This window comes from Belonocnema kinseyi, chromosome 1 (genome assembly GCF_010883055.1).
Source record: "Belonocnema kinseyi isolate 2016_QV_RU_SX_M_011 chromosome 1, B_treatae_v1, whole genome shotgun sequence".
NCBI lineage: Eukaryota > Metazoa > Arthropoda > Insecta > Hymenoptera > Cynipidae > Belonocnema > Belonocnema kinseyi.
In genome coordinates this window covers 88,136,138-88,150,335 of record NC_046657.1, presented here as the reverse complement: position 1 = coordinate 88,150,335, position 14,198 = coordinate 88,136,138, and the positions used below count along the sequence as shown (strand labels likewise).

Below are 14,198 nucleotides of genomic sequence, written 5' to 3'. Positions count from 1 at the left end.
CAAAATGAACATTTTAAGCCGAAAAAAGTAAGGGCATATTTAAACAGAATTCTGGTTCATTTAACCAGACATTTTTTTAGTGTAATATTTTGGCCAGTCTGTCCGATATTGGGTAGTAGAAAATATGCTTAGAATTTTCGAACTTCAATTTTTAAGATGTATTACAAAAAAAGTACGTAAGGGGCCATTCACAAATTACGTGATACATTTTTCAGGGACTTCTGACCCCCCCCCCACTCCCTGCGTAATAACATAGAGAATGATACTTCGGCAGGCCTCTCCTCCCTAAACGTATTTTAAAATCAAGAAATAAAACTTAAATAATAAAATAAAAAAAAAAAAACATATTTTGTAAATGACCCCTAAGAATTAAAAGATTTGAACTTCCTACGGTGTGCGTTTAAAATGATGGAAATTTAGACAACTTTAATAAATACCATATTTTCAAATATGTTCACTTCCAGATCAAATATTACAATGCGTATGGACATTCCTTAAAATTAAATTTGTAAGAAACATTAGCCGCATAGAAAAGAGGTTTTTTTATGACGAAAACTAAGACTGCAAAATTGATTCTGAAAGAATTTTTCCTTTCATAGGCTAGAAATTAAAGACGAAATTTTAATAGTCTACTTACAAGATACTTTAATATGTCCAATTTTTAGGAAATCGTTTTAAAAAGTCACAGAATGTCTATTGGTTAATTACTGTTACTTATTATTGCTATACAATAATATTTAATATTTAATTCGCACCCACGAAGATATGAAGTTGGCAACCTTTTTCACCACTTTTCTGTGTAACTAAGTTCCGAACATTCAAATTAACGAAATATTTTCCCCCATTTTTATTTTATCCATCAATATTGTTGCAGCTGCATTTTAAAATATACGTTATAATTCTGTTTCAATAATGCATGAATTCCAATATAAATGAACTGCTCAATAATATGGGATCACATTAATTCCAAGAGAGAGGTAAAATAACAGATGTTGAAATAAAAGTAGAGTCGGATGTTGTCAACTTCATATTATCACGTGTTCACTGTTGGGCGCTTCAAAACACATATATTTTGAAAATTGACGCAATGAACGTACATGCGCGGTTCAGAGGCGGAAAACTTTGTATACGGCCAAAATAAAAAAATTATTTAAAATTATTTCCAAAAAATTAGACACAAATTAGGCAGATATAGTATTGTTCAATACATGCGCGTGTAGGCGACAATGCTGCTTGTCGCCTTCCTGAACTAAACACTATTTTTGCAACAACTCAATGGAAATTCCTCCTTCGCGGACCATCTAGATATTTTGGAGGCACCGAAACGAGGCTTCTGCTATATCAAGTGCCCGTTGCACACACGTTCGTTGTGTGAGACCAGATTGTACGCAAAAGAGTACTTTCCATGGAGGTGTTGCAAAAATTATCCCAAAGAATAGAGATTTCGTCAAAAAATGTAAAAATTGCTAAATAATATTTTTGGATAGTTGATAAAAACAGTAGCTACTAGTTTACGTATTGCACTCACTTCGCTCGTGCGCTAACTATCAACTCGTGCTTCGAGCCTTCATCTCATGCTGCAAGTTTCACACTCGTTGGCATTCGCCTATTATGCGCAATTGTATAACAAATAATCATTGCTTAATCTAAATATAATGGCTGCATTTGAATTATTATTCAATCCCAACATTTAAATATATCCCTAACCTAAAATAAAAACATGATTAGAAAAAGAGTTGTTTCTCACAGATTTCGACGTTGAGGATGGTTTAGAAAATGTTATATTCAGACGTTGCATATCAATATGCAAATCAAATTGCATGTCATGTAACCACAAAATGTTATTTCACATTTGTTTCCCGACCAACTTATGTTCACAAAACATATGGTCGCCCTAATGTTATACTACGTCATGTCCCTCAACTGTCAAACTGAGAAAATGAGGTTTAAAGTTTAACCATAATACTCTAGTAAAACGCTGTCAAATGTCAAAATAAGTTTATCAATAAAAAATAGTGCGTGATCAAGAACATATTAGTGTAAATTTCGTTACCATTTTAAATGTCTTTTACCTGATGTGGAAAATTGGTTTTTGACATGGCGTAATATGAGACTTAAAATATTCATCTTTTCTCAGAATTATATTTATAAATAAACTATTAATCATTAAATCCTTAAGTGAAAAGTTTAAGAAAATGATAGTTTACATTATTCTATCGTGTTTTATACATTTATATATCGTGTTTATATATATTTATATAAAATCATTAAAAAACAAAGTTTCACATTTACTGAGTCTAAAAATAAAGTTCAAAAATTTCAAAAAGTGGAAATAGCGTAGTGATTAAGTAATTATGTTAGCAGAACGATTTGATACCCAGTTGAAAATTCGGGAAACTAAATAAAAAGCACTAAGAAAAATTTATTTGGTTCTAAATTTTAATAATTACAAAAAAGAAAACAACAAAGTTTTTAGAACAAAACCTTTATAATTGTAAAAATTTAGAACCAGATAAAAGTTCCTTCATGCTTTTTATTTAATTTCCTGAATTTTCAATTGAATGCCACATTTTGTGTGAACGTAAAATGGGCGGAAAAAATTGTTGAGATTACCCTTACATGGCCTGAATAGTTGCCATACACGTGATACGGGTAGAGACTAGACAGCCACCCTTCTTAATAATATTACACTCTAGAATCTAGATCCTCTAGCTTGAACAGTGTGGCCATACATAATACGGCAAAAATTCTGACATTTCCCAGTTTTTATACATTTTTTCATGTGGATATTTTAAGTTTGAAATTAAAGTCTTGACAAATAAACTACAAATTAAAGCATTTTCAGGCTCATGTATTTTGGACATTGTAGGAATCCTACAGGAAATAAAGTCATGGTTAATTTAGCTGGGTCAGAACTTGTGTTGACTGGAATAATTTTCCAGTTAAGGGCCACCCTGATCCTAACTCTATACTTGTCTAAATCTGTGAGATAAAGAAAGGACACGGAAGAAAATAATCCCGAGACCACCCGACTCGAGTCTGCGAGAATTGTGAGACTAAGTAGCAACTCACTTTAAAAAGTAGATCTGACCCTCTGGTGTGCGCGCCTGTTCCCAGCCTTGAGGCAAATCGCCGAGTTCATCTACCGTACTAATAACATCGTAGCTCCTCTGTTTTTGATGATGATGGTGTCTTGCATGGGGTTGAGGCGCATGTTGTGTTTGTTGCTGAGCTGAAGCATAGGTCTGCTGAAGCGAGGCAGGACTGCTGTGGGCTCTTGGATGGGCAACGGTGAGGCCTTGGGATGCCCCGGCTGGGGAACCACCGCTGGCGTTGGTGCCACTTCCGGCGCCAGAGGCGCCGCCGGTACCAGTTGTTCCGGCCGCGCCCGCTGATCCGGCTACCACCGCCGTGCCGAATGCAGAATCCGCAGAGTTCTCTCGCGAGTGTGAGATAGAGGGGCTCTTGCTTCCGGTGGAGGGCGGGTTGAAAAAAGAATCTGGCAAGTTTCGCATGCGTAGTGGAACCTGTAAGGGTCGCTTCGAATCGGGTTTAAGGACCGTGTCGAAGAGGGCCTGCAGGTCTGACTCCGAGTTTTGGTCGACCCGGACAACCAGGTTGTTCTTGGACAACTGGTCCACCTCTTGTTTGAGCGCCATCTTGGATCTCCGTTCTCGTTTCTTCCTTCTCTCTCTTTCTCTCGCGTTCCTTGGCCTCTGAGTGCCTCAGTGTTGGGTACGTGTACGCACTTACACACGTCCGACCCGTCCCGAGTCGCGCACTCCTCCCTACTCCACTCGGTTCGGCTGACCGCCTTCTCTATCCTTTTTTATCTCTTATTTTCTTTCTCTTTTACTACCACTGGCCACTGCTTTCTTAGACGCTAGCAAGACAACAAAACAAGAACAATTCCACCGTTCGCAACAGATTCCGTGCGGCTCGTCAAAGAAAAGCACTGCACTGTGCGCCCACCGATTGCCGATCTTATTGGCCTGCGACCGCGACTACCTGCGGGCCCTCGTCTCTCTGCCTTCTCTGCTTCTCACGACGTCCCTCTCACTCTCTCTTTTCTTCTCTCCTTCTCCCTCTCGATTCTTACCAAAGTACCGGACGGTACAGGACACAGGTACACCTGACGATGAAGCCAAGGCACTACGGGCTCCTCTCGCGGATTTCCGGCTCCCAAATAATACCATCGGTTTCCTCTCGGAAACTGTCGAATCGTCGATGGTACCCCGGGTCTTGGTACCGGACTTTCCTCCTTTCGGGATAGTCCCCGTTTTCGTTTAATTTCCTTATTCACTACTTGGTTTTCGATACGAATTTATTTATTTATTAATAGTCGATACACTATGAAGGCACTAAAGGCACTTGCGGAACTAATATATCCATCCGCCCTAGCACCACAATAACGTCGTCGACGGCGATGACGAGAACTCGGGACGGAACAATTAAGTACGAACACTTTAGGATATTTAATTTGTCGACTGTCGTTAATGCGCTTCACGTACGCGAGCACTAAAATGAAGAGAAAAAATGAAATCACTGTACAAAGCAATCACGCACGTCGCCGAAGCGACAAGCCGAGCAGCCAAGGCGGGCGTGTTGGCCTGTGCCCTGTCCCTGTGGCGAACAAGCGCGAGACGAGAATTGAAAGAAGTGGGGGAATCCACTGCCACTCCGTAGTGCGGACGTTCCGCAAGGGCGATACGCGACATGCGAACACAATTTCGAGCGTCGCCACAGTCTAGACCAAAACTAGGCGCAACGCAACTGCGCATACCGCCAACTATTTAAAGCCATTATTTGAGTGGATAACAAAATAACCGTTTTACCCTATTTTGTCATGTTTTTAATATTACTAGTCTCAAAAACTCCTTTTTTCAAATAAACTTCTCTTTTTGGCTTTGATTGCGGTTTGACTGCGGCCGAAAAAAAATTTACTAAATATTTTCTTTGTAGGTCCCTTATAAGTTAGTGAAATTCCAAATGGATCGATGAATATCTTGCGTTTTAGCTGAGCTATAATCAGTTGAAAACATTAGTTTTATTGGGAGTTTTGCACAAATCATTAGTACTCATTTTTCCGTAGTCAGTGAAATGTACTCAATTTTTTAATTCCAATAGATTTTTAAATAATTTTTGCATCTACCGGACAATATGATTATTAGGGATCTCACCAATATCAAAAATAAATTATTGAAGCTTTGCAAATCATGCTAAAATTTTTTGAGAATTGCAAAAAGAATTTTTCATTCATAATAAGACTGCAGCAAATAATATGACCAAATTTTGACTTGAAAATACACATAAAAATAAAGGAAAATCATGTGAAATTCGAGTGGGGAATTAAAATTGAAAACAAAGCGTCGAATCATCACGCGAAATTTCAAGTGGATTTCCACGTGGAACTTTACAGTTTTTTTGTATGATAGAAGCGGGTAATGTGGCGCGCATAAAATGTATCAATCACATCTGAGATTTGCTTTATTCATATGAAGAATTAAATCAGTATCAATGCAAATAATTAACTATTAAGTCTTTCAAAAAAGTCTCTGTGCGCCAACTCAGCCTACATGTCGGATAATGCGGCGCGAACTACTAATTTTATCGGTTTACAAATTAAAAATAATATATTTATATATTTATATATTTATATATATTTATTTATTTATTTAAAGTTTGACAAAATGACTTGCAGATTGTATTTTGGGAGTGATTAAAGCATCCAAATCTATGAACATACAATATTCAACATTTCGATATTTTACCTTTAAAATAACTGTCCACGCCGCATTACCCGCTTTCGTTCATGATATTGAAACAGGAGATTTATTGGCAGATTTTAACGAACTTTTAATATTTGTGACACATGACATCCCTTGCGAAAGTCAGAATAAGATCAATATTCACAACATTTAATAAATTAAAAACATAATCTTACTGAAATGGTTTTTTTTATAATATATGTCTAATTTTAAAATATTAAAAGTTCTAACAATTTATAAAACGTTTTAAATAATTTTAGAAAATATTAATTCTAGTCAGTAAGATATGATAAAAAATTCTCACATACTTTCGTAATTTTAATATTTTCAAGGATGCCAATATTTTCTACGTATCTGGAGATCTTAGCTGTTTCCATAAATAGTGTTAATCACCTACTGTTGATTTAAAAATAGTAATATTTTTTAATTGTTCAATTAAAAATCGTTAACATTTGACAAGTTCAAATGTCTAACTAACAATTCCGAAATTGTGGAATTTAAAACGTCTAAAAATGGTTTAATATTACGAAACAAAATTGTGAATGTAAAACTAAAAGATTTAACCATGAGATTTTTCAAATTTAAATCTATGAGATAAAACAATTTTGAATCAAAATTTTTTTTATTTTTATTTGAGTCATAAAAAATTATATTTTTTGTTTTTATTTTGGTCTCAAAGAAAAGCATAGGTTTCTTCATTTAAAGCAAAAATTCAAGTGAAAGAAGTTTGTTCAGGAATCAAGCTTTACATTGATTAAATATTATACGGAATGTATATTTACAGAAAAAACATTTATCAACTACTAAAAACTGCGCTTAAATTGGCCAAAATATTAAAAGCTGTCTTTTAGTACTTTTTAAAAATGTTTTAAATTCTAGAATTTATTAAATTTGTGTAGTCGAACAATTTTATAGGGTCCATTTTTAAATATATATAATATCTAATGAAAATTTCGATCAAAAACGGCTTAATCTATTAGAAAAAATTATTTTTGCTACTCTATGAAAATCTTAAAAACCTATAACTTCTTTATTTGATTCGAATTTAAAAATAAATTAAAAATTAAATTAGAATCATGAAATTAACTTGTTTAATTTTTTTTTCAAAAGTGTAGACTATGTTGTTATGATCATTCATTTTTTTATATAATTAGAAAATTAGTTAAAATGACTATTGCGATTTAAAATAATAAAATTAAAATGTTTTAATTTGAGAACCGTTTAGCTTTTCTTCTAGTCAAATATTGTTAATTTTTAAGTTGTCACCATTTGAGAAATTGTAAAAATATTGCGATTATTTGTTTCATTATTCCAAATAAAACAATTATTTTAATTTGATCATTTCTTACACTAATTAGGCTGCCCTTAAATGATCCTAAAGTAATTTAAGCTAAAGAATCTTCAACGTGGACAGACAGAATGTCATATTTTATCACATTTAATTTAAAAAATTTCATTTGTGTGGATTCAGCCAAACAATATTTTAGCTTTAACGTTTTATTTAAATACTGAATAGTTTTGTTTGAAATTGCCAAAATTTAAAAATGTTAAAAATAATATTATAAATGAATAATTCTGTAAGATAATAAGAAAACTTTCACTGCTTGTGATAGCATATTCTAGTTTTGAATCGAATAATTTTGTGGGTGTAAATCAAGCAGTTATATTTTGAAACATCGCATATTTAAAGAGAAACGGGAAAAGGGGTAAGTTTTTCGAGAATTGAGCAACAGAGGGGAATTTGAAAAAAAGGAAACGCAGGGGAATAGGGCAAAGACTGCGTGAACCCTGAAATATACACAGATTAAGAAGATCATATTTATCGTATACCACAAGAAAGATATTATATAAATTAAATTCTTTCTTACGAGCAAACAGAATAATAATTATTCGAATTTTATTCTAAACTCTGAACAATAAAAAATATGGATTCAAATTCATTAAAACACATATCAAGTCCATTCTCTCTTTAAATTTTATTGAGACTACAAAAACTATTTATAGAAATAATAAAATGATAATTATTATCATTTATTACAAAGATATTAGAAAACTAAAGTTTAGCCCAATAAACAACGTGCCATTGTTGTCCCCTCAGCACTCGACACTCGATGAAGTGAAGTTATCCGGCGAACATTGTTACCAGAATGTTCGAACACCTAGGTTCTGTAAATTTACCGTACAATTACCGTACGCGGATAAATAAAATTTACCGTACTTTATCGCACACAATAGTCATACCCACTGATATATAGTCGGCAAAAGCCCACGTTTTTCAAATGGCTTTTTCAATTTAATTATTGTGGCGGAAGATTTAAATGTATTATGGAAGAGAACTTAAAAATTTAACTAATATTCGTGCTTGCGAGTCGTGCGAGGTATTGTACAAGCCGGACCCAATTTATCCAAAAAAATAAGATCGCACTCGATCGAAATTTCCGCAAAATTATCGTACTTTGTAGTACGGTAATCGTAAGTCGTACATTACTTAAAATTATCGTGCATGTACGATAATTACCGTACATTTGGCAACACTCCTGGCTACCAGAGATGGAGGTAACTGGAGGTTTTTTACGTAAAATACCTAAGTCAAGTATTTTACGTAAAAAACAGCTAAAATACCTAGTAAATTATGTGCCAAGATGGCGGACTTGTAGAACTGTGTATAACCTCATTTTTTGAATTTCTGGTGCGGGCATTCGTAGGATTTCTTTTTCTAATGCGAATATTTTTAATTAAGAAATAATAATGTCAAATAAACTGAATAGAGAAAACACGAAAACATTTCGGGCTTCCATAAATTCCATGTGATGAGATTAATTTTAAGCGTATCCAAGTAAATAAAAATAATCAAAATCATCCAAATCGAGCGCAATATTGTATTTTTGCAACATAATATTAAAGAATTCTGCTTGTAAGCGCCTTCTGGGACACAGTTATGTAAATAATTTTAGAATATTGTTACATTTGTTTATTTAAATATTTCTAATTGATATATGCTTTAGGAATATCAGTTAAATTATAATTTTTTTATTATTCGAATTATCAGAACAAAAATTATGCACTTAAAAATCATTCACAAAGCACAGAATGTGACTTACAAAAATCTTGTTCAAATAACACTTCGAAACTTTAAACGCAAATTTTATTATTGATTGCACTGTTTGAGTATAATAAATAGAGTAAAAATAACATAGTATATAAATAAAGTACAAATATAAAAAATATACAATTTAATTACATATTTTTCTATTGTAAAGTTGATTATACCTTTATGATTTATTTGTTATAGTACTTCAAAAAATATAACTTTCAAGTAACAATGTTCAAATGGTTAATTATACTTTAATAACAATTTCACTTTCGATTGCAAAATAAAAACCTTAAAAAGGACAAATTTAAAAATTTCGAATTAAAAATGAACATTCAGGACTACAATATTGTAAATATTCAAAAGTAAATAAGTTATTCAATTACAGGCCAACTCCGATAACTTTCCAATTTCGGGGCTGTAGAGGCGAAAAATTCCAGGACTTGCGGACTTATCGGATTCTAAATAATGTTACCAGGTGTTTTAAATGATCCCTTTGGGTTGCATTTTGTACGATAACTAAAGACTCGAAAAGAAAATGTGGACAGATCGTTTTGAATGTTATTTTAATTATATAACTACGTCCTGTATCACGAAATGTTATCAGATTGTTTAAGTATCAGATTGTATAAGTAAAAAATAAAATTTTCCCAGAATATAGTGTTCTCTTTTTATTGCTATTAACCGAAATTCATTCGCCTAATTAAGTTGTAAAATACCATTCAGACACATATTAAAAATAATAAATGCATATATATTACATATATATTGCTTAATATTATAATATCGTTCAATGTTCTATTTGAAAAATAGCTTTCTTTTGGTTGCAAATGAATTTCTTTAAAGAGAAAATTAAACTGTTACATTTTTATCTGAAACTGCTTTTTGTTGAAAACTGCACGATCAAAACACGTAGTTTGCATTTTGTTCAGTAGACACTAATGTTATGTTTTTAAAATTTAGAACTAATAAGGGGTCATTCACACAATACTTAAAGTAGCATTCTCCATATTAAGTACAATAAAAAAGCATCACGCATGGGCAGGTGAAGTTCCTGAAAAATGTATCACGTATTTAGTGAATGACCTTAAAAAGTTGGCCAGTAATTAAAATATTAAATTTTGCATTTTTCAACTGAATGGCCTACTCTTTTACTTTATTTAATGAATAAACTGTAAATTTGTATTAAAAAAACTATTTTTGATTTATTAAATTTAAATTTTCGTACATTTAATATTTCTTAAAAAATAATAACTATTTTTCAAATACATTTATACATAAAAAATTAGTTTTTTCGAAGACATTACCAAAATAAAGCAAAAATTAAACGAATCCCATCCATTTGGTCCATTGTATTTAGTTCACACACCAACTGTACGCGCGCTGCTGTCGTCGGCGGGAGAACAGGGCAAGCAGGGCTGGGTACGTAATTTACTCCAGGTAATTTACGTAGATTTCTACAGTAATTTACTACGTAATTTACGTACGACGTTTTCTACATTATGTAAATTACTGTAAATTACGTCTATGTAGAACTTGAGAATATTTCGATGGCTGTGATTTGTCTGATCTGATATAAGTACATTAGCGTACTATATTAGACAGGAATAATAATAATATTGCATCTGCCATTCTGGTTCCTGGACACTTCGCAGGAAACAGTGCGATAAGCATGTCGTAAAGTTTAATTAAAATTAAGTTTAGAATATAAGAAAAATGGTCTGCTGCAGTGCTCCGTTTTGTAAAAATAGAAGCGAAGATGGATTTAAACTGTACCGTTTTCCACTAGGGCGAAGAGAAAGACTGTCAATGGGGATGATAAATTGTAGACGCGACAAATGGAAACCGAATTTAAATTCGAAATTATGCGAAGTTATTACTAATATTTATGACTATCACAATATAATTCAAATATAGGGGCCTGAAGATTATGTTTACATGTAATTAAATTGCCTAAGAGCATTTTTTTCTATATTAAAGCGAAATGAGATCCAGAAGAAAGTAAGGTTAGGAACCCGTTTTTCTACAGAACGACGCACATTAACCAACGCAAATAAAAAGGACGTATGATGTGAAATATAAATAGCTACCATAATAAACTCTTGAAAAAAAATTGTATCATTGTTCGACTTATAGTCTATTATTATTTTATTATTTGTTAATAATTATTTAAAAAATGATATGATTATAATTTTAGCGCACGCGTATTTATAAACTGAGTAAAATTTCGATTGCAATCATAATTTTTGCAAGAGCTACTTTTTGGCAAATGTATTTATATAATTCAATGTCAGTTTAGCGATTTTGAATTTGGCGGGGAACCAGAATTACATCTGTCATATTCCCATCTAATTAGGGTTGGTCAGTTACGCGTTACTCGAGTATTTTCTACGTCTAATACGTTTTTGGCGTAATATACGTCAAAAACAGTAGAAACCCGTCGAAAACAGTAGAAAACTCCTGAAAGTTACGTTTCAAGATGGTCGACTTGCAACACCAGTGTCGTCAGCAGCCCCATGCATCGCCCCCACTTTACTGTTTTCTTATGATTCGGAGAGGAATTGTCGGTCAAACTAATCCAACAGATGGCGCCACCAACAGTAGGTATGTCTTTTTCATTGAATTGCATTAATAAATAGCAAAAATAATTAAAAACTCGATGCTGTTTGCAAATAAACAAAAAATATATATATGAAAAAATAAAAGTAACTATTACTAATTATTAAAAAAAAAGAAAAAGTCATAATAATATGTAGTTTAATACGAATAAAATTTAATTTTAAGATACATTTTGAAAGAAGTTCGAACTTCATATTTCTACGATTTATTTTGCTTATATTATTGATTTTATTATTTGTTCGAGTTAAAAAAAATTTATTGTTAAAATTATTAACGTAGCTAATGAAAAAATGATTTAAAACATATACATAATCAGAAGAATTAATAAAAAATATATCACTTATATCCAATCTAAATATAATAATAATTGAAATATGTAAGACTACAACTGGAGATGCAAAGTAAAGAATCTTTGTACCTTTAAAATCTTAACAATTTCAAGTTTTGAAGAAAATATTTTTAAACAGTAATATTAATTTCACTTAAAATGTTTTGAGGGAATAATTTGGTAAAAAGTCATTGGCAAAACTGATAAATGAGAAAATGGATATAATATTATTCAATATAATGTATATACTTAACTAAATTGGACCGAACGTCATATATACATTTATGCAGTTCAATAATGTATTTATTGCTTAATATTAAAAGCTTTTTTCTCGCTGCATATGACCCCTAATAATTTTATTTAAAAATGTTTAATTAAAGGAGATTTTTAATTAAATTGTTAATTATATTATTGCAAACCCCATTTCTAAAATGAACATACTATAAGCTATTAAACTCTGTAAACAAACGTACTGCACGCATGACGCACAATTGGAGGAAATGCACTCTTGTCAGTCAAAAATGTTCAGAGCCTTCAATTTTTTGCGATTTTGAATTTTTTGTTTTAAATTAAAGATTATTAAATTAATTCATTCATTTATTTGTTATAACCCAATTTTATGAACAAATTGACCAATAATCTTATTATCGGTAAAAAAAATGTTTTGCTAAAAATGCTTCACATTAATGTAGGAATGACATTTAATAAACAAAATACTGTAAAAGTTTATAATAACCAATGTGATAAACAATTTTTGTGGCAAAATATTAGAATTTGAGATTTTTCAAATTATAATTTCCTTCAATGGCCAGAACGACTTTAGGTAATCCTTAATATAATAAATATTTAATAATATTTGATAAAATATAACAATTAAAATTTTTGTAAACAAATTAGATAAAGAAGTTCAAAATTTTGGTTCTTTCGCATAGAAATTTTTTTTTGCACTGAAAATGTTTTAAACTATTGGACGAATGACTGCTAGTCCCAAAAATATTTGAGAAGTTAATAATAACCATTGTTATAAATAATTCTTGTGACAAAATATTCAAAGGTAAGGTTTTATCAAATTTTTTATTTTCTTTAGTTGCTACAATGGCTCCGGATATTCCTAAAAAATGTATCTTTGATAACATTTAGTAGAATATAACAACTTACATGTTTAAAAACAATTTACATAAACAATTCATAAATTGAAAATGAATCATAACACTGCATGCTCAGATTCACTTAATACAAAATCTTTTGACAATAATCCAACGACTTGGCGACACAGCCACACAAAAAAAAGTGTGCGGATCTGGTAACAAGACACTCGTATTCCTATGGATTTTGGAGCGCTGATTTCAAATTCGGTATCAAAAATCACCCATCACGTCATGGTTGAGCCATAACCTCAAAAAATGACGAAAAATCATGCACTGAGGCAAATAAATTTCAAAATAATGCCAGTGATGCATGCCTAGTCCCTTGTTTCCTATGTCCATGATTTCAACTATCCATGGACATAAGAAACAAGGGACTAGGCATGCCATTGCGGGGGTGATGCAATGAGGGGGAAGGTCCGCCACCTTTTGATGTTCCGCGACAAACATGGCAGCGCTCACATGTTTATATTTTCATGCACAGTTTGTTGGCAAAAATGCTCGTGCGCATAATGAAATGGCACTTCATAAGATGGCGGCTCTCCCCACTCATGGAATTATCCCCCTCCCGTGGATTCAACCCCGCTCGACAAGTTCGAATGGCATGCCTAGTCCCGTGTTTCCTATGTCAATGACAGCTGTGAATACTCAGTTGGTAACACGGGTTCATTGAAAAATTATTCACTCAATGAATTAATTATTTTAAAATATTTAACTGGAATACTAGGAATTTGTAATCAAGAAGAAAAATTTGTATACAAAAAAAAAATTGTTCTACAAAAGATAGATTTGTTTAAAATACGTGAGTATTAAACGAAACAGTTGAATTTTCCATTGAAAGAGGCAATTTTTCAGCCAAATACTTCAATTTAAAACTAAAAAATATCATCTTTTGACAACAAAAGAAATAATTAAATTTTCAGTTAGAGAAATTAATTTGTAACCAAACTGATGAATTTTCAACTAAAATGATAAATCCTCAACTGGAATCATTAAATTTTAAATAAAAAAAAATAGTTTTAAACTGAAACAATGAATCCTCAAATGAAGTAGTTAAACTTTCAACGAATTCGACGAATTTTGAAATAAAAAAGCTAACTTTTAAAACAAAAATTGAATTATTACATTTTTAGTAAAAAAAAGAATGTTTAACCAAACAATTGAATTTTTTACTAAAATTATGGAATATTCAGCTGGAATAGTATTTCCATTTTAAGTTGAAAAAATTATTTTCTACAAAAAAAGAA

General features: G+C 31.8%; 1 protein-coding gene across 1 annotated transcript; it reads right to left on the bottom strand.

Annotated features, from left to right (window-relative positions):
- Positions 1-3,068: 3,068 nt before the first annotated feature.
- Positions 3,069-4,652, bottom strand: LOC117178660 (transcriptional coactivator yorkie). Its single transcript, XM_033370084.1, has 2 exons — positions 3,709-4,652; positions 3,069-3,673 (listed from the first exon to the last, which is right to left on the bottom strand). Exon 2 carries the CDS (start codon positions 3,657-3,659, stop codon positions 3,069-3,071), a length of 591 nt encoding a protein of 196 aa, XP_033225975.1. The 5' UTR covers positions 3,660-3,673; positions 3,709-4,652.
- Positions 4,653-14,198: the final 9,546 nt, after the last annotated feature.

Excerpts from the sequence above, each read along its gene's own strand:
- LOC117178660 (XM_033370084.1), bottom strand. The coding sequence starts at position 3,659 with ATGGCGCTCAAACAAGAGGTGGACCAGTTGTCCAAGAACAACCTGGTT.